Here is a 22,197-nt window from a genome sequence, read left to right as displayed (position 1 = left end):
TAAAATTTATACTAAATTTGATATTAAATTAGAAAAAATAAGGATAACTCAGGAAATAATGCAGATATGGCAAATTCAATGGGACAGCTCAGGCAAGGGTCGTCAGACATATCAGTTTTTACCAAAGGTTGATATAGTAAACAAAAAGAAGGTTTGGCTGCAATTCGGTTTGCATGCCACCTTTTTATTGACTGGTCATGGACTCCCTCTGAGATTATATCAACTTGGGTTAAGAGATGATGGCTTATGTAGCTGTGGGCAATATGAGACTTCAGAGAATATTATGTTGTATTGTGTAAATTATACACAATATAGTTAGAACTAAGTTTGTCTTTAGGAACTTTGGAGAGAGAGACTTTTCATATCATGTTTGCAGATAAAAGAATGTTTGTATATTTTAATAAATATGTGGAAAAGGTTTTTATTAAAAGGAAAATGCTAGATAGTAGAAGCCTACCTCCTCGTGGAAGGGATGGAAACTCTCCTCATTAAAATCTATAGATAAATCAAGATAGATTTTTCTAACGAGAGGCTAAGTGGCATATTTATATATATATATATATATAGAGGATGTTCAAGTTATGTTACTTGTTGCGTTACTTTTATTTTTAAATTAATTGAATTCTATAAGACTCTGAAACAATATTCCCTTTAGGACATAAACCATGGATGGGCTTAGGCCCAGGGAATGGTGTGTTTAAAGGAGGTTTAAATGGAATGTCCTCCCTAACTAGAAGTAGCCCTGAACCCTTCCTGTCCTTTTCAATGATATTATTAAAAGACATTCTATCTCTACAAAACAGGTTCCTTTCATCTAAAAGTCTGGGTCACGCTGATAAAAATTTCTCCCCAAAAGTTTGCAGAATCCCTCAAGTCTTCAGTTAATCCACAAGGTGTTCAGCATATAGTCCCTCTTACCATGACTGGCCGGTATTGCAGACACATAGATATTCTAACCTAACTTGCATGATTTTATCCAATAAGTCACCAGTTTTTGTGCACTTAATATAATTAATATCCACATGAATAATAATGCTCTCTTTAACTCCACCTAAGAGCTGATAGTCTGTTGGTTACATCATCAATTGCTGCTCCAAATGTAGGCACAACCTGGTTCTAGTCTAATTATCTTCATTATAAAAAAAATTTACGCATTTCTATGACAATGGAATCTGCAAATAAAACTAAATCCTCTCGAATCAAGTACGTACTCAACTATTCTGTTCTCAGGCCTCAAATGAAAATGCATCACGTAGCAGATCACTTTTTTTTTTCCTTTTTTTTTTTTTTTTTTTTTTTTTTTTTTTTTATAAAAACGCCAAACACGAGAGGTATTAGAACTTATACTACATTGACTTTGGATTATACACACAGGTTATACAGGAAATGAACTCATGACTCACACATGAATTGCCTATGGCCATTCCTATGTGTCAGATGAAGTATTCAAAGATCTTGTGGCAACCATTATTAGGATAAGAATTAAATTTATAAAATATTATAGTAATTAAATTAACAAAATTTGCAATAATTAAGCAGATACCAAGAATTTTCAAGTACCGTGTTAATAGACTAGAAAAGAATAGCGAAAGCTTAAAAAGCGGTACTCACCTTGAAATTAATCTGCGATGGTTTACTTAGGTAGCGTGGTTAATGTTTAAATTGAATTGTTAAATTGAAAAATTAAAAGGGAGGGAAGTAGGTAAAAGTTGACTGAGTTAAATGGGCGCAAGGAAACAGAAGTGTACACATCCAATCCTTGGTTGTCATCGAAATAAAAGAAAGAAGAATCATTAAAAACTATGTAAGTGAATCCGGTGAAGCCAATAGTCTTTACGAGGACTTTCATTAGTTAAAGAACGTCTTCAGTTGGCAATGTGTGGGGAGAGAACGCGCATGGTATTTTAAGAATAAAAAAATATAATCTCGTGATGCCTTTTTTGACATGTGGGAACTTTAATCTCGAGAGGTTCCAAATTGGGGAAAGATTGAAGGGGAGTTTAGAATTTAGAATTTTGAGGTTAGAGTGGTGCTTGTACCATTCGATAACTAGAGCTTCATATTGAAGTATTCTGTAGCTGGATTTTAGTTTAATGATGGAAATGGCAGAATCGATGAGCGGGTTGTGGTTGTGAGTCTGGGCACGAGTTGTAAGTTCTGTGACAGAGTGGTTAGACGTGAGACTATGGAAATGGTAGTATGCACGGGTGTTGGATGTTTTTGATGAGCCAAATTTGGTAGTGGTACTTCCGTTATAACATGTGTTACAGTTTGGTTGACAATTAATGAGGTATATAATATTATTAAGGTCGTTTGTAGAATATTTGTATGTGTCTTTGTAGAATATTTGTATGTCTCTATAAAGACACATACAAATATTCTACAAACGACCTTAATAATATTATATACCTCATTAATTGTCAACCAAACTGTAACACATGTTATATCGGAAGTACCACTACCAAATTTGGCTCATCAAAAACATCCAATACCCGTGCATACTACCATTTCCATAGTCTCACGTCTAACCAATCTGTCACAGAACTTACAACTCGTGCCCAGACTCACAACCACAACCCGCTCATCGATTCTGCCATTTCCATCATTAAACTAAAATCCAGCTACAGAATACTTCAATATGAAGCTCTAGTTATCGAATGGTACAAGCACCACTCTAACCTCAAAATTCTAAATTCTAAACTCCCCTTCAATCTTTCCCCGATTTGGAACCTCTCAGGATTAAAGTTCCCACATGTCAAAAAAGGCATCATGAGAGTATAATTTTTTATTCTTAAAATACCATGCGCGTTCTCTCCCCACACATTGCCAACTGAAGACGTTCTTTAACTAACGAAAGTCCTCGTAAAGACTATTGGCTTCACCGGATTCACTTACATAGTTTTTAATTATTCTTCTTTCTTTTATTTCGATGACAACCAAGGATTGGATGTGTACACTTCTGTTTCCTTGCGCCCATTTAACTCAGTCAACTTTTACCTACTTCCCTCCCTTTTAATTTTTCAATTTAACAATTCAACTTAAACATTAACCACGCTACCTAAGTAAACTATCGCAGATTAATTTCAAGGTGAGTACCGCTTTTTAAGCTTTCGCTATTCTTTTCTAGTGAAATTAACAGTTTAAACTTAGGAAATACCGAAAAGAATGCAACTTACTACAATTAACAAAGGTAAGAATTTACAAAATATTGTCAATTCTTACAATATTTTGTGAAGCTGTTGTTTGTTTGTTTGTTTATTTATTTGGTTTTTAGGAGCATTAGCAACGAAGGCCATATTGCTCCGGGATATGCGGTGGTCATTCCCTGACCTTTCCGCATCCTCCGTATTTGGTGGTGACGGGCTCGAACCCCGGTCTAATCAAGAAGCGTGTGCTATGCACTGCTGCTCCTTCCCACCTGGCTACGGAGGTGCCTTTTTTGTGAAGCAACCAGAAAATAACTTCAAAAATTACCAAAATTAATTTATAAAATTACAAAAATTCACAAGATATTAAAGAAATTAAGCAAAAGCAAACAGTAATCTACTGAGTTCTTTAACCAAATCTCTAATCCTCTAGAATATAATCTACTAGACCAACAACTAATACAGTCAGTTCTGCTATAACACACATTTGCTCCAACACGACTGATATATTAGGGAACAATGCAAGTATAACGTGATTTTTGCATTGGCTCATGTGCGATTTCATCTGCAAATAACACCAGGTGAATGCAAAACCCAGCACTAAGCTGAACATAGCGACCTGCACAGTATTACATACAAGTTTAGAAAGCTTAAAAAATGTCAAATGTGTGAGAGCTATATTTCCCATTTACTGTAATTGTATTGGTCAGAGACACACTGTTGTCATTTGCTGTATTCACAAGATAAGCGATATTGTAGGCGGACACATGTTTTCCGGAGCTCGTATTTTTCTGTTTGAACAGAAATTTCGTGAGGCATGATAGCATGAGCACATTTATGGTGATCACTACCATAAAACAAATAAAAATAATTTGAAGTTCCTGGTTTATTGGGCTTTTTTATTAACGTAATCTAATTATAAATGGGTAGTAAACTCGATCTTACTGCATTTGCAATAATACCGACAGCTGGAATTCTGTGGGTTTTAATGTTATTAAGATGAAATGTGTTTTGCCTTGCATGAAATCTTCAATCATATAAAAAACAAATTTTCAGAATCTTCTCTTCATTTCTATTTTATAAGCTTCATAAACTTGTCTCACTTGTGCAATTTGTATGTCTCATGTTTTGCTATCAATTGCTTATCTTTTTTACTGTTTTAATTTTTACAATCCAAAAAAAAAAAAAAAGAAAGTGTCAGGGAACAGAAATATCAATCAAGAAAACTTCAAAGTAAAGTGCTATATTTACTGTAATATTTATTTATTTATTAGAAATTTAAGCTGTTTAAACCTGTGTCAGCAATTTTATTGGGTTTTAACTTTTTTCAGTGTTTTACTTACCAAACCAAACATTTTTTTTTTTTTTTTTTTTTTTGAGTACTCTGCCCCATCCCTATTTTTCCCATAAGCTCCGTTGTTTTTAATGTGCAAAATACCATAACCCAGATATTTTTGGGAACGCAAATACCGTGTTATAGAACTCACTATATTCGATTGAAGAGGCATACTAAACACCGAATTATGAACTTTCCTAACATAAAGAACAAAAGAATTTTATACCATTATAAAAAAATATAAAACAAAGTCAGAATGCTTCTGAAAAACCTACTACTGACAACCCTCAGTAGAGTAAGAAGAACAATGAACTGTTAAAACTAGGGTGATGTTTGTTCTCACTGGAATAGGATTTTCAGTCATTGTATGACTAGAACTGATTTTCTGAGCACAGCAACAAAGATTTCTGATATAAGGCTCACCAAATTTTTGAGTGACACACAAAAAGGTTGGTGAAATACTTCTGGAAGTTTGGTTTAAGAGGTATCATAAGTGGGCTGTGATGTGATGTCTCAATCAAAATCAAGTTCCTATAGAGTAGTGTTGATATATCTCTTCAATCTAATGATTATTTGTCAGGTTATAAAAACATAATGTTTTAGCATTATGCAAACTTGCAGAAGATAGAAGGGTGATGGAAGTTGCTAGCTCTCTTTATTAATTCCAAATGGTATCCTTTGAAATTAAAAATAGTTAAATTCCAAAGGTATCCTGTAACAGAGTAACAAGGGATGCATCCACTCTCTGTGACTGCCAACTAATATTTGATTGAAGAAGCACACCAAACCCTGAATAATGAACTTTCTTAACATAAAGAACAAAAGAATTTTACCATAATAAAAATATATATATAAAACAAAGTCAGAATGCTTCCGAAAAACATACTACTGGCCACCCTCAGTAAAACAAGAAGAACAATGAATTTCACCAAGAACAGCAGGTCTATTGTCTACTGAATTATACTTCTTTCCCTTCAAAACGTGGAACTACATTAACCCAGTGACACATTTGTAATCAAAATCCCTTTTTTTTAAGTGATACACTTCAATGAGCACAGCAACAAAGATTTCTGATATAAGGCTCACAGAAACAATGGTTCTCTATAAAAATATGACAGGTAAATTATCTCTGCAAATGTTTTATCACTCAAAAGAAACAGATAAAAGTTTTTCAGGCTCATCCCCACAATGTAGTGATCTACCATGACAGCAGAGCAGCCATGCTACTTGTTGCTCATTTCGAGAAGTCGGGGTTAAAAATCCCATTTAAAACTGGAGGAATTCTTAAATAATTCTCTGCTACATTAATTCCATATATATATATATTTCTTCAATCAGAAAAAAGAAAATTTCATACTCTTTCTGTAAGCCATGCGAAAAGCCTTTCAGGCCATGAGCAAGACCTTGGGCTGGCTGTGGTCCTGCGGCAACATACACAGACAGAGGTATATGGACATAAGGAGATTGCAAAATCAATGTCCATATGCTGCTGTAAAAAATGCATAGCTCATTGTTAACTGCTGTGCAGCTATGCAGGTATAGTAAAACTATTACAACAAAGATCTGAAATCCTCTGCCATAGTGAATATACAGGGTGACTCACTACCAGTGCGACAAACTTTCAGGAGGTGTAGGGGGCACAAAGACAAATCGGAATCACATAGCATTGCAGAGTCCGAAATGCCTTCGTCATGCGGTAGAGGACGTTGAACAGGAGATCGTGTGAACAGCGATCCCGCTGGAAGTCAGCATTTGCGAAATGGTTCCCGAGGCAGTAGGATGGATGAGTATTCAAACGTTGATCTGGCCAACATGCACCTCGCATATGGAGCTGCGGACTGTAATGGGTGCGCCGCTCTGTGCTTGTACCAGGAACGTTTCCTGCACAGGCGTGCTCCTCGTCATACGATTTTCGCACGTGTGCACAGAAGGTTACGTGAGACTGGTTGTTTCATGAGAGGTACCATGAATCGAGAGCGAACGACGAGGACGCCAGACAATGAGGAGAATGTCCTACGTCTTGCAGAAGGCAATCTGAGTACGAGTACTTGAGCGATAGGCCAACAATTGGGTATTTCCCAATCCACTGTATGGAGGATACTGTCAACAAACCAAATAAGTTCATAGCATCTGCAATGCGTCCAATCATTGGAGCCTGCGGATTATCCACTCCAGAGAACTTTTGCTACTTGGTTTCTTCAACAGAAACGGTTCGCAAATGCTGACTTCCAGCGGGATCGCTGTTCAACGTCCTCTACCGCATGACGAAGGCATTTTGGACCCTGCAATGCTATGTGATTCTGACTCGTCTTTGTGCCCCCTACACCTCCTGCAAGTTTGTCGCACTGGTAGTGAATCACACTGTATATATATACAGAGGCTAAATGGAATTTTTTTTCTTCTGTAAATTTAACTATTACAATGAAACAGTATTACTCTTCAATGTAATCACAGACATATATAAAAAAAAGCAACCCGAAAAGAAGAAATTACTACATAAGACATCTGCTAATAGATGCTAATAAAGTAAAGCATGAGAGTAAAGGATATGCTGCATATGCTGGAGGAATTATGAAGCTGTCCATGGAACAGAATATCATATTCAAATTAAAAGATAGCATAATTTTGAAATAAATGTACTAAAACACATGAAGTCTTATTTTATCAGCAAAAATAAATAAATTTCAGACTATCCAACTTTCAAACAATCTAATATCAAATTAAAATGGTTTCAGTGTGAACACCTTTATCTTCTATCACATGTCTATTAAATTTTCAACTAAAGATAAAACAATCCTGCATACACATAAATATATGTATAAAATATAGCAATGTTTTAATATGGCTTGTTGGCATTCTGTATATGCATCAGTGAATAACATTTTATATTAAAATTCTTAAATTTAAAATAAAAAAAGTTGCAAAAACCATTAAAATTTAATTCATGAAGTAATTTTAATAAATTCATACCTTGGTACGTATTCGAAATACCTGAAACAATGTGATACTTCTCCGATAACGAATAGTCACTGCAGTTAAAACACCACCACCACCTAATTCACAAACTGCATCCCATACACCCATGGAAATTCCAGACAAAGCTCTAGCAAATTCAAATTCTCTTAGGTAACGAGCATTATTCATATGAAGAAACATATCCAAATCATTTGGGGTACAAATGCCTAAAAATAGCACAGAAACGTTTAAAATGGAATATTAATGTCATTCATTTAAATGAAATATAAAAAAAAAAAAAAAAAAAAGGAAACATGAAGTAAAAGCAAAATACATCCAAAACAAAAAAGGCAAAATTCTTGTATATACCTTACTGAATTGTATAATAAAATGCTCATTACAGATGTATGTATATATCTCATAACTCTTATTAAATTACTCTTTGAAATTATATGAGTACACATCAGATTATATGCAATTGCATATGTAAATACATATTGTAGCCATTTTAATCATCAATGCATATAACAGAAATATTACTAGCAACACTATATATTTCATTACTTCAATCAGTTTTCATGCATTAAACTAAGAAATATTACTTTGGTGAAAACATCACACTATCACAATAACATGAGTGTGAGAAAAGATTTCAGCTAGAGTGGGTAAACATGTCAATGACAATATTTTATTTTAATCATGATCATGTGCCATCAATAACATTAGACGAGGGTATATATTCTTTAAACATGAACCAGAAAACAGTTCAGTTTTGGTATCAAAAAATTTACAGAATACATTTACAGTTCTAGCTTTTGTTAAAAATTTACATTTTGAGCTTTTATTTAAATGGAAAAAATCAAATCTGCTCCTAAAATATATAGAATTTTGAAATGCCAATCATGTAAAAGAGTTCACTATAGATGGCAGTACTGTCTTTTGTGTTGTTTATGAAAAGAATGTCCCACGCAGAAGAAAATTCCGGGTTGTCCATTAATCAATGTATGAAAACATTGCACACAGTAGCAAAAAAAAAAAAAAAAAAAAAAAAAAAAGCAAGGGAAAAACTGTCAATCGGTCACTTTTAACCAAGGAATGTGCCTAAAGAAGAGTGACTTTTCCAAAAGACTTCTGTCTCACCTTGCAAGACATGTTTTGCCTTGAAAGGAATATTGCTGTGTAAGAAACAATATTCCTTTCAATAAGTTAGGCAATCCAGTTTTCAAACAATTTTTGAAAAAAAAATATTGTACAAATCAAAGAGACAAATCTACCTTAAGAAAGATTTATCTTAATGATATTTATGATGATATTATTCACAAAATTCATCAAGATATTGCAAATGTAGTCTGCATTTGCTTGCAAGGTTCTCAAAAAAATTTAATTACTCCACAATTGCAAGATTTGTGAATAATTCTTTGCATTCATTATGGATAGATGGAAAATCAACCCATCAAGAAAAAAAAGTCTGCATTTTTGTTACAAATTTTCTATCCAAACCTAATTCACATTACTTCCTTAGTCTATGGCTTACATAGGCCTGCAGAAACAATTCAGGGCAATTTTGGTGAAGTTAATAAAGTTATTTCTCATTAAAAAAAGATTTTCATTAAACTCCTACATGCACAGCTATTCACAGAGATATATAACCTAGCCTTTCTCGTCCAAAGGAGCCTATTTTTGTAAAGTGTAAAACATGTGCAGCATTGTTTTATGCCAAAAAACTTTCATTCTATAAAAAAAAAAAAAAAAAAAAAAGAGCTGTAAATGCTTTGACTAGTACAAATGCTGCAGCTATTGGTACTGCCATGGCAATTTTTCTAATTAGAAAAATTTTGTTAAAAAATATTTTTTGTTGATTGAGATTTATTCTGCTTGATCAGCTAATTCTATAACTGAACTGAAGCATGGTAACTACTTTCTCTGAGCAGTGAAACTGAAGAGGTAAAGAAAGTTCAATTAGAAATTTTACCCATCAGATATAGGAGAGCCAATAAGAAATAAATATGATAATATTTTAAATAAGAATGTTGAACTTAATATTCTAAGTAATGTAAATGAGCAGAACTTCTTTTCAAGCAGAAGCTGTTGTTGTTGTTATTTGGTTTTTTGGAGCATTAGCAACTAAGGCCATATTGCTCTGGGGATATGCGGTAGTCATTCCCTGACCTTTCCGCATCCTCCATATTTGGTGGTCATGGGCTCAAACCCAGTTCTAATCAAGAAGCGTGTGCTATGCACTGCTGCTCCTGCCCACCTGGCTACAGAGGCACCAAGTAGAAGCTCTGAAGACTCGCATCTAAGTTTAGTCCAGTCACTTCTGTCAATATGGAATGATATATTCTCTGCTTTTAAAATTATTTTGGATGATAAATGGCACAGATTTAAAAAAATATATTACTGTTTACTGTAACAAAAATTATTCCACATAAAATGATACTTATTCCTAAAACTTTAAATTTTTTTTTCCTATGAAAATCCCAAATATGAAACATCAAAACATATAGTACTTAGTACAATATATATAGTACATATAGTGTATGGGTTGAAGGAGATGGGGGAATGCCAGAAACTTTGCTCTGGAGACTAAACTTGGGTTTCACCACTCAAAGCCTCCAATAAGCAAAGCGGTGGTATTGCACTGCTTGATGAGCTCCTTCTACCACCTAATGTTAGTATTAGTAAGTATTATCTACTATACATTAAAAAAGTTTTCCTCCTAGTGATATTTATTCGAGCCAATGGGAGAAGAGGGTGAGGCAATTACGTCACTACAAATTCAATGTTATTGACAACTGCCTCCATAACGTTCACCAACCTCGTACATGTGATTCACTGTCTAACGTTTGATGTTCCATTGTAACGTTTTTTGTATATTAATGAATATTCTATATTTGTAAATACCGTAGTTTAGTATTTTGTAAATATTTTAAATATTTGTATACTTTGTAAATATTTTAGTTCTGCTGTTTGGGATGCAACAATATTTCTCATGTATTATGGAACCCGAAGCAAAAGGCCTTTTCCTAAGTGACCTATGTAAACGCAGGTAAATAATTACATAGTGATATTGGCTGACGTCCAGTATAGTATACACCGGCAGGTACTTCGATAAAAGCAAGGAAGATGGCGATAATTGATAGGTGAAGGCACCTCCCTTTTCTGACTGTTTTGTGTTGTTGAGGAGGAGGGGCTTAGCTTAGGTAGGGTGTTTATCCCTCCATCCTGCTGTTTTAAAATGGGAAAACAAGTTCCCAATTAAAAACAGTGGCAAATGTGGGGAAAAATTCCTAAGCATATCAACCTAGGAGGACAGTGGGCAGGAAAAGCAGTGGCATCTGTCAATCACTGCTTTGTTTCTGTCCGTTTGCAAACCAGTGGGAAATCACTGCTTTCCCACTGTTTTGCTTGCTGCCATGTTGGAGAGTGTACACTGTTCTCTTTTACTGGGATATTTATTCAACTTTGAGAATGCCGCGCACTACAAATGCACAGATAAATAATTACATAGGTCTTTTCCTGTTTAGATATCGACCAGTGCGTTTCAATAGGTGTCTTTTATGTAGAAAAGATTTGACTTACTCTGTATGCCTCTAAATTTTACATAGAAAAGAGTGTGTGGGGGTGGGCGAGCAAAGCGAGCAGGGAGCAAAACCCCCTAGTATTATATTATTTTAGTAGTGGTTGGTATTAGTACTAGTAGTACTGTGCATGGGTTGGAGGAGATGGGGAGGATTATTACAGTTCATTAGTTTTAAATCCTTCCTCACTTTAGGAAGGATGTAGAACTGCTGGTACAGGTGCAGAGAAGAGCAAATCATTAATAAACTAAAACAGTTAATTAAATTTTAGACTTTTTTTTATTATTATTTTAACTTGTAGAATTTACTGGTCTTTATACAAATCACTTGTATTCTTTTTAAGGAATTTCTTTGCTAGATTCAAATTTTTCTGAAATTACAAAATAAACATGTTATCGTCTAACTGGAAAATTTTTAAAAATTCCAAAGAAGCAAAGGAATCTCAAATTCCCTTTTCCATAACTCCAATGCTGAAGCTAAAAAAAAAAAAAATATTCTACTCAAAAGGAAGCAATATCAACAGGTTGATTTTTGCCTTTCAAGTATTTACAGTTGATCCCAAAGGAACTTATAAATGTACTTATGAAAATTAAAAAGATCAGGGAGCAATTGTGCAGTCAGACATGAAATTCTCTGATCAGTGCAGATAGGCTGCCAGGGCAGTTGATGAGGTTTTGTCAATTATATACAGAAACTTTGCTAGCAGAGATAAGGAGGTGTTTATCCTCTTGTACAAGACCATGGTTAGACTGCATCTTGAGTACTGTATACAGGTCTGGGGGCCTCACTTTAGGAAGGATGCAGAACTGCTGGTACAGGTGCAGAGAAGAGCAAACAGATTGGTGAAGGGTGGAAAAGGGTGCTCTTGAATGGAAAGGCTTCAGTTCTGCAAATTATAAAGACTGGAGACTAGGCAGGGAGATATGATTGAGGTGTTTAAGGGACTGAGTAAGATAAATGATAACAGCATTCTTCCTCCTACACACATGAGAGTGTTATAAATTCAAGTTGCAGGATAGATTGTGGAAGTCTGCCTTCAGCCGGCAGGTGGTTGATTGTTGGAACAGGCTTCCATCTGTTATGGAAGTGGATGGTTTGAATAAATTCAAGGAAGAACTTAACAAATTCTTGGAGGGTATGGGTGGGTGAAGTGCATATATTTTTTTTTTTGGCAGATGCTATAAAAGCTTGCTTTCTTGCATCATTTGCTACCACTACTACTAATTGTACTTTACAAAATTTTACAAACATTATTTGTGCAAAAATGCAATTTCCTACACATTACTAAGGAAATATGCTAGACAAGCTCTACTTGCTACCTGAGAGTCTAAAATGCTGATGGAACTGATATCCGGGCGACACTGAAGTCAAGTGGACCCAATTTTGGTGAAGTCCGGTTGGTCTGTGACAGCCAAATCCTCTACTTGCACTTCACAATGGTGAGAATGTTAGTAATCCTGAGCAAGCACACTGTGGGTGACCACCCAGGCGTGAACTAAAGTAAGCAGCGGTTGAGGTGTGGTGCCCACACCACATGGAGGAATGCCCCTCTCTGCATTACCGGGCAATACTAGGTGGTTCATGACTCTCATCAACTGGTGCAATACCACCACTTTGCTTATTGGAGGCCTGAAGTGGCGAAACCCATGTTTAGTCTCCAGAGCCAAGTTCCAGTCAAACCTTCCCCATCTCTTCCATCATACAGCATGATTGATGTCTTTTGAGGTTATGATGGACATCATGGCGAGATCCAAACTTCCTTACATTTTGAGAGTACAGCTCTAAAACAGTGTTTGCAGGTTGGCTGCTAGTTAGTACGCTGGACCGAACCTATTGGTAACTCTCTAGAAGGCTTCCGGATCAGCTGGTGTATAATCTTGCTACCTCTACTCTACCAGATATTGACTGCAGGGATGCGAGTAGTGTGTATGCGGGGGGGGGGGATTTGTGAAGGCCACATATCATGTCAAGGATCTTGGTATATTCTTACCATGCGCATGCCATATCCAAAAATTTCATTACTTCATACGGCATGTCCCTCCCACTTTTCTTACTACTGAATACAACATGAATTATCAAACTAATAGAGTAAGCTTATCTGCAAAAAGATCTAAACCTCCCAAACACTTTCTAGTCCATTTCACAAATATACGTGGTCTCACTTCTAATCTCAATGATATCCATTTCCACTTGTAGTCTGCCAAACCCCATGGTACTTTTTCTGACAGAATCTCAGTTATTGGTTGATTCAACCACTGTTCATCTCAATTGCCCAAATTATTCGCTGTATGATTCCTTTCTTCTCAAAGATGGCACTTATGCATATATCTGTTCCAATATTCCCTGATAGAGACTTGGTAATTTGGAATCTCCTCTTTTCGACCTTCTCTGGCTTAAAATCTCTCTACCTCATTCTGTCAAATTCATCCATTGTCTCTATTGTTTTCCCAACTCCACTAATCACTTGGAGCTCTTTGACTTCCTCTCTTTGCAACCTGACTTTCTTCAGTCCAACTTTTCTAACAGTGAGGTAATTTTTCTTGCCAATTTTAATGTTTACGACTCCAGCTGGATTCCATTCTCTAGTCACAGCTGGTCAAGATGCTGAGGCCTTTGCAATTACTAATGACCTCGTACAGATTGTTCATTTACCTACCAGAACATGGTAGGTAAATGAACATGACAATCCTAACTATACAGCAACACGCTTGATCTTTTTCTCACAAACAACCCTTCTAAGTACACAGTCACAGAGAGTGGTCCTTTAGGCACCACAGATCATATCCAGCTCAGGACCCTGGGTGTGCCAAACCTATACTCACCAGATGTGGGCCCCTGGAGTTATTATTCAGAACTTTGGAATTCACATCATATTAGTATCCAATAATTTCTATCTTTTTATTATTAGTATAAAACAGAGCTACAATGCTCAATACATTCTACGTTGTATTTCAATACCCAGGGGCTCACATCTGATGAGTATGGGCTTAGCAAACCCCGGGTCCTGAGCTGGATATCATCATTCTTCTTTCTTGGTGATTCCCTTCTACTTCTCTCTCTCTCTCTCTCACTCTCTCAGGGTACACTTATTTTTTATTTATTTTTTTGGCTGGTGCAGCATAAGCCTCAGGCTTCCTTGCACCTTATGGCTAATAATAATAAACATTGTATTTCAATATTTGTAGAAGAATAAGAGAAATTTACCTCAATATGATACGTAAAACCTTCTGTATGACACCCTCCAGTAATTAAAACGAATATAAAATTAACACAAAATGATTACAGTAATAAAATCAATTTAAAAAAATAAATTAATTTTAAAAAATTCAAAAATTTTAACATAAATTTTGAAAAATGATTTTCCTTCCTTAAAAAGAAAGAAAGGAAGGAAGGAAAATCGTTTTTCAAAATTTGGGTTAAAATTTTTGAATTTTTTTTTTATTGTTTTTAATTGATTTTATTACTGTAATCATTTTGCATTAATTTTATATTCATTTTAATATCTGGAAAGTGTCATACAGAAGGTTCTAGTTACCATATTGAGGTAAATTTCTTATTTTTCTACAAATAATAAATCTCTTTTCATTATAAAACTTCTAGCAGATATATGCATCTGATAATGTTCAACACATGAAGCACTTGCAAGCAGCTCACAATAACAATACTAGACTACAGGAGGTAATAATAAACAACTATTTAGACAATCAGCATATCTGATTATTTAAGATATATATTATATTAACAATAAATTAGAAATCATTGAATTAAATAAATTGGTGGGGAAAAGATTTATAATACGCTTAACAAATCTTTGTAATTCTAAATAAGAACACTCCTTTTTTCATGTTCCTTATTCCAACTGATAACTTGAAACACGAAACTTTATTATATTGAAAATTGCACTCATGAAACTTTATTATATTGAAAATTGCAGCTTTGATAGATGGTTAGTGTTTATGAGAATTTTTCTTGATATATACCGTAAGACTTTGTTTCCAAGTGACAATCCACTAAAAAACATGTTGGTCGATGGTATACAGTATAACATTTATTCACTAGAAATGGTGCATGACTTCAAACACAGATGGTAACAAACTGAACACTTAAAATGCAAAACTATCCCTTCCTCCAGTTATATAACATCCTCCACTAGTGACCTCACACAATTACACCAACGTTCATAGCTTGGTAGCGCTGTACTTAATATAAATAACATGGGTTTACTTTTAAAATGAACACTTTATACATACATTACATGAACAGAAGTATTAAGCCATATACAGGATGCAAAGAGGACTTTTAATTCAAAAACCTAATAAATAGTGGGCCACCTTTGACCTGAATGACTCAACCCTCCTGGACATAGATTCTACCCACTTCTGGAAGGTATTGGCTGAAATTTTTCTCCATTCCTCCAGAAAAGCAGCTGCCAAAGATAGTTTTTCTGATGATTTGGAAGTGGAGTGATGCTGAAACCATCACAAAATTTTCTGGAAAACCTCCAATGCTGGCAAAATGTGACAGGAGAGCCCTAAAAAGAATCAATAGCTTAGCACACACGAGCCTTCAGTAAGACAACTGGGACACGTGTCATCACCAGTACGGTGCACAGGACACTTCATGATATGGGATACCTTGCTCATGCAGCCACCCACAAGCCACTAATCACCCCGACTAATGCCAAACACCATCTAGCTTCATCTAAGACCTGCTGTTCTAAGATCATAGACCAATGGAAAGCTGTGCTTTGGAGCAATGAGTCATGGTAGTTTACCAGTTTGGGAGAAATGACTAGGTGTGGTGGATGCCCAGAGAAAGCTACCTGCTGGACTGTACAGCCCCAACAATGAAGTTTGATAAATGCAGTGCGATGGCCTGGGACAGTTAGTTATTGTGGACAAAACCATGAATGCTAAGGTCTATCTACACATCCTGGAAAATAATGCATTTCCTACATTGTGGCAGTATGTCAGGGAAGGCCCATACCTGTATCAGCAGGACAATACTCCATCTCATACAGTTTGCATTGTAACAAACTGGCTTGGGGACATGTGTTGAAAAGTTGGACTGGCCAGTTCACAGCTGTAACCTCAATCCTACCTTTGGGATGAAATGATTGGTCAGGTATGTGTATGGAGAGGCTGCCCAAAAAACAGAGCTGAACTATTTGCCACTTTAAAGGCTGAATGGCCAAAAATACCAAAATATTTACAAAAAACTGGTGGAGATTATTCCACAGAGGCTAGAAGCTGTCAAAAAAGGTAAATGTACCCACTTCCCAAAGGTTTCAGCACATGTTCTTAGCTTTCCTGAAAATAACTATTTGTAAATATTTATTCAGAGGTCCAAGATAGTAATAAATAGGACAATGTATACCAGTCCATCAGCTTTAAGAAGTCAACATTATATGAATTTAACAAGCAAGGTAAAAAAACAGTTATTTTCCCTTTATCTTTTGACTTCAGTTTACCATGAACTGGCTCTTACAAAAAACTCTTTTTTTGTATTCTGTTTCCCCACCCTCCACACACACATTTAGTTTATTTAATCTTTTTAAAGCCTCATACAATTCAATTGGTCACCATGGAAATAACTAGTTTCTATCATCATATCAAAGGCACAGTGAAATTTAAATACACTGGTGTTCAAAGAAAGTGCATCACCCCTTAAAATTGTAATTGTTGTCATCCAAATAACATAAGTATATGGCAATATTTCTTACAGATTGCATCAGATAAGAATGATGCCGACCAGGCTAGCCGGGTGGGTAAAGTGCCTGCCTGGCAACCCAAAGATCGCAGGTTCAAATCCCATCCCAGGCTTGGATCAGAGTAGAAAATGCAAAAACTTTGGGAGGTGCATTATGGCCACAGAAGCCGATGCATCAACAACTAACAAAAAAAATAATAATAATAAATAAAAAAATAATAAGATTGACATGCATAGGTGATGATGTAATATTGCATCAGCTGTTATTTTCAGCTATAAGAACATGCTCTGCAGGAGTTGCAATCATTCCTTGCTTGTGTCAGGATGGTGAGTTACGGGCAGTTAACCCCACGAAGAAAGAACGATATTGGTGCTTTACGTGAGGAAGGATGTTCTTCCCATCATACTGATTAGAAAGTGTCTTGTAATCAGTCAACAGTGAGTAGATTTCTTTCCAAACTCAAGAATACTGGTTCTGCTGATAGGAAAAATGGAACTGGACACAAGTGAGTCTCTACGCCAAACCAGGACTGCGTTTTGAAGCGCTTGTGCCTTAAAAACCATAAAGCTTCTTCATCTTAGCTGAAAAGAGAATGGGAAGAACATACAGGAGTGGTAGCAAGTGCAGTAACAGTCAGAAGACGCCTCTTCAAAAATAGACTTGTAGCCCGTCCTCCTAAGAAGCCCCTCCTCACACAAAAAATGAAAAAACGGCCCGATTAATTTGGTGTAAGGAGCATGCCAAATGGACCCCCGAGCAGTGGAAGTCAGTTATTTTCTCACATGAGAAGAAATTCAACATGCATAGCTCTGATGAGAGAAACGATTTGCCGTAGACATGGTGAAGAATACCATCCAGACTGTATGGTGTCTACAGTGAAATTCCCTATCAGCCAAATGATATGTGGGTGCATTTCGTATCGTGGCATAGGTCACCTGCAGTTTATAAAAGGTTCCGTAAATGCCAATGGATACCTGGCTGTATTGGAAGACAAATTGCTGCCTACCATTAGAGACCATTTCAACCTGCCAAGTAACTGCATCTTTTAGGACGACTCTGCTCCTTGTCATCAGGCGAAAGGTGTAAGTAGGCACTTCTCTAGTTACTTTAGCTTCATTTCTGCATTAGAAGTTCAAGAGTAATGTGTTTACATTTGTTACAGGTGAAAAAATGGTTGAAAGAATGGTCCATTACAACTCTTAGCTGGCCAGGAAACAGCCCAGACCTGAATCCTATAGAGAACTGTTGGCATCGTATGGAATCTGCAGTTGCCAGAAAGCAACCAAAGACCCTTCGTGAACTTCAGGAAGCCATAATTTGTGTTTGGAACCACAAACTATCAGTTGATTATCTTCAGAAATTGATCTTGTCAATGCCTCGATTGTGTGCTGCTGTCATCAGGGCCAGAGGCGGTTAAATTTTGCACCTGGTGAACTTTTCATTTTGTTTTCCATTTAAAATGATAGCGTTTCAGCCATAATTATCGTGTTTACTAAAACTGTTGTATAAAGGTTGCAAATGTTCATTTTGGAATATTTTGAGAGCACCTGTGAAATATTACTTAGCTTTGCCTTAACTATTAATAAATATCTTTTGTTTATAATTCTATTTGTGATGCTAGTCATTAATGTAACATACCATCATGAAAAAGGGTTAGAAATGTGAAATTCCTAGGTGATGCACTTTCTTTGAACACCAGCATATATAATATAAAAATTATTCTTTGCATGCAATTCTTCTATAATCACCTCGCGGTAACTAATCATACTAGAAAAGTGTGATCTCCTCTTAATAAATCCATGTTGAATTTGCCTCATAAGCTTCACTCCAACCAAGACAATCTTGCATTGCTTCTATTGACTCCATTATTTGCCCTGCCATGGAAGTTAATCTTACAAGTCTGTAGTGTTGGCCAGAGGCAGACTGGGTCAAAAATTCTTACTGGGGAAAATAAATGGAACTTATCAGAGGTCAGCGTGTAATACTGAAAATTACACCGGCCTCCATTGGCCTCAGGCCCACTGGGGTTTCCCTGGTAAGTCTTATGGCCAGTCTGCCACTGGTGTTGGCCCTTCACCGTTTGAACCCTACCACATAAATAGGAGAGTCATTTACACACCTCCAACCTGTGGGTACATTCCCAGAATTCAAGGATGCACTCAGTATTACAGCTGAAGTTTACTATTTCTTTGCTACTTTTAAGTTCATTGGATCAATTCATTCATTCCCAGGTACTTTATCCACTTTTGGCTACAGCAATTTCTTTTCCAGGTTCCTTTCAGTTATCATTTCCCCCCCTTCATTTGCTCATCCTTTAAATTTATTCAAACTATTCACTATCATAACACTAAGTGAAAGTTTATTTCAACTAAGGAAGCCTGGGGCTTACGCTGCACCAGCCAAAAAAAAAAAAAAAAAAAAACAGTTCCCCAAGTGAGAGAGTTTGTATTTTTAGCCAGAGATTTCTCATAATCTGCCTAACCACCATCACAATTTAAACTTACTGAGGGATTCTGAGTGCCCTGATAATTTATAATCAACCCATACATTTTATTTCTCTATCACTAAACTCATCAGTTCATGACAACCATTTTGGTCTAAATTATAATTAGATAAAATTATTAAAATAAATGTGTAGCTGCTTAATAAAATGGCCAGTACTAAAATTATAAGATATCTCACCCACTGACGCTCTCCCTGATGACTGGCCTAGGGCCGCGCAATTCCAATTGAAGGAAAGTATCTGCCTTCACTGAAAGAGCAAATCTACCCACTTCCCAAACAAACATTTATTTCTCAGTAAATGTATTTGAAATCATTGATGTAACGTCTAATAATGCTGGGCTATTATAACTAAACGAGGCAATGCCAATTTACATGCAACCAATATTATATGCAGATGATCATGACAAGTTACTCTTTTCCGAAATGTGGAAAACATTTTCCCTAATATATCTAGCCGCAGAACTGTATGCAAAAATTTCATTCTGCAAAAAAAATGGTGGAAAACATAACTTTAAAAATTACATATTTCTTAATTTATGAGGGGGGGGGGATTACTCAGTATTGGCAGAAATGGGCTTTCTCTCCAGAATGTGAAGAGAAAGGACCATTTCTTCCCATAAAAAAAAAAAAAAAAAAAAAAATGGAAACCGAAACTTTTCTAAATTTTGGGATTGGGGCGATGATTTATCCATACGGGAAAAAAAATAACGTTCGTTTACTACAAACGTGACGTCGTGGCACTGTATTTGCTGAGAAACGTACTTTTACTCATAAATTTCGAGCAACACAGGCAAAAACTCTTACCGTAGGAGACAAATTCATCCAACATTCCTTTTTTCACTTTATAAAACACTCTAGCTATTACGACAGTCACAATAAGCCTCAAGAAATAATTTACTTCGAACAAAACATACAGAACAAGAACAAATTCCAAAATCCCAACAGCCATGTTTTAAGCTTTCGTATGCTGAACTGAATTTCAACGTCCATTGCAATTAGATAATTTTATAAAAATTTTCTATGGATATTTCTATCATTATATCCACAATTTTTTTATGGATGTTACAATTTATTTTAAAGATAGTTTATTTAGCAGAACGTTTGTTCTGAAGTCTCACAGCGAAATCACATAATCTAGCTATAACTTATAAAATTCAGCTATAACTTTAATAATCACAGAAGTGTATATCGTGAAATGAAAACAATTTCAATTTAACATGTGGATTAAATTTCCATTCTGTACTTCCAACTCTACCGGGGAGAAGAAGGGGAGGAAATACTTACGTATTATGTTTTAATATTTAAGATTTCTGATTTCTTTATACTTGGACGTTATCTTTATACATGTAGAGACAAGCACACCGCGTATTTTAATATACTCCACTTTTTTCATATATATATATATATATATACAGAGTGCGTAAAATGAAAACGAGATTCCAATTATCTAAATTTAAATTACAGAGCACCACAGGTGTAAATATAGGAACTGGTACTAATGCCAATATCAAACAATAGGACACGCAAATTTTTCTACTCCACTAAAAATTCTAAGCCTGGTGCAGCAAAACTAGTACAATTAGAGGATTGGAAAGCCAACACGGACGCTAGAAAAAAAAAAAAACAGAATCACTGGACACGACATTCCATCTAATGTCTTTTTAGTCCAAATCCGGCCCTCTTGATGCATCTGTTCAGCACCTGCTGTCTCACGGTAGCACAGTGATTATAATCACCATCCTCCCCACACAGGGTGGAAAAGGACCGGGTTCCAATCCCGCTAATGGCCGAAAACATTTTATGGGCTTATTTTACTTCGTAGCTGAGCTAGTCGGTCTTCCGTATGGCAAAACAAATAAATCGACTAGAAAACACACGAAACTATGGACATATTAAACATAGGCAGATTAGTTGGTTCTAGGGTAGCCCTATTATGTTTTGGTTTTGTTTTGTTTTTTTTCGCACCAGGAAATGGAAAAGCATGTTAGCAACTGCATGCAAGAGCCAAGGAAGAAAAACCCAAACTGCGTCTTTCACGCAGGATAAGAACACACAGTTGCAAAAAGAGAAAATGTTATGTTAATAGACAACGTCTTCACACCATCTCGTCCCCATCTTATCGACGACATTGCAGGCCTGCAGGGTTATTAAGAATCTTACTGTGGAAGGGATCTGTCCAGCAGAAATTCACCAGCGAATGAGAAAGTACGTCCAACTGTATACAACGCCCAAGGGAGAAAAACTCTGAAGGTGATGACCAGAGCCGGCCCGAGGGGAGTGCGAACGGTGCGAGCGCACAAGGCCCCGCGCCGCTGACTGATTTTGCTAAATAAAAATGGTTTCATTTTTCTTTTTGTTTTAATACTGTCGCAAAATCTAGCGACATCGCCATAAAATGGCCATATTTTTAATATACATAAGAAATAAAATGTCAATAATCATGTTATTAACATTATCTGAAAGCCCGCCAAGAATTCTCCAAAGAACACGGAAAAATATATTTTCTTTAAAATTTATTTAAAATATCTCTCCTTACAAATAAAAATAATAATCATATAATAATTTATTGGAGTTTCATTTGAAATTATTGAATAAATATTCCCCACAAATATATATATATATATATATATATATATATATATACGACAGCTGATCGTACATCGTACGTTTTTATCGCGATTCGTGAGGTGTGAAAATAAATAACATAATTCGTATCTATTTCGCAATGTGACTAGTAGAGACAGAGATGCAGGAAGAAAGTATATGTGTGGCTCTGATAAATTGAAGAAAAAAAGAAAGAGAAAAGAAATTACGGAAAAACAGAGGAACTCCCTCGTAAAATTTTTAAAAACCGAAAATGTGCAACAAACTGAAGAAACGCATAATTCACAGTTACTGGAAGATCAAACTCGCGAAAATGAAATTACGCCGTGTGACATCCACGAAAACGATCCTGATCATCAT

General features: G+C 35.8%; 1 protein-coding gene across 1 annotated transcript in view; it reads right to left on the bottom strand.

Annotated features, from left to right (window-relative positions):
- Window positions 1-20,182, bottom strand: part of LOC150085602 (protein THEM6-like) — a 64,489-nt gene extending 44,307 nt beyond the window's left edge. The window contains exons 1-2 of the mRNA XM_090374613.1: window positions 20,038-20,182; window positions 7,453-7,664 (exon numbers count right to left, since the gene is read on the bottom strand). Of these exons, the coding sequence (XP_090230739.1) occupies window positions 7,453-7,664; window positions 20,038-20,182 (357 nt within the window). The remainder of the gene's footprint in view (window positions 1-7,452; window positions 7,665-20,037) is intronic.
- Window positions 20,183-22,197: the final 2,015 nt, after the last annotated feature.

The sequence above is a fragment of the Mastigoproctus giganteus genome, chromosome 5 (assembly GCF_048544385.1).
Source record: "Mastigoproctus giganteus isolate SK-2022 chromosome 5, ASM4854438v1, whole genome shotgun sequence".
Taxonomy (NCBI): domain Eukaryota; kingdom Metazoa; phylum Arthropoda; class Arachnida; order Uropygi; family Thelyphonidae; genus Mastigoproctus; species Mastigoproctus giganteus.
The sequence above is the reverse complement of the archived record's forward strand: the minus strand, read 5'-3'. Positions and strand labels throughout refer to the sequence as shown.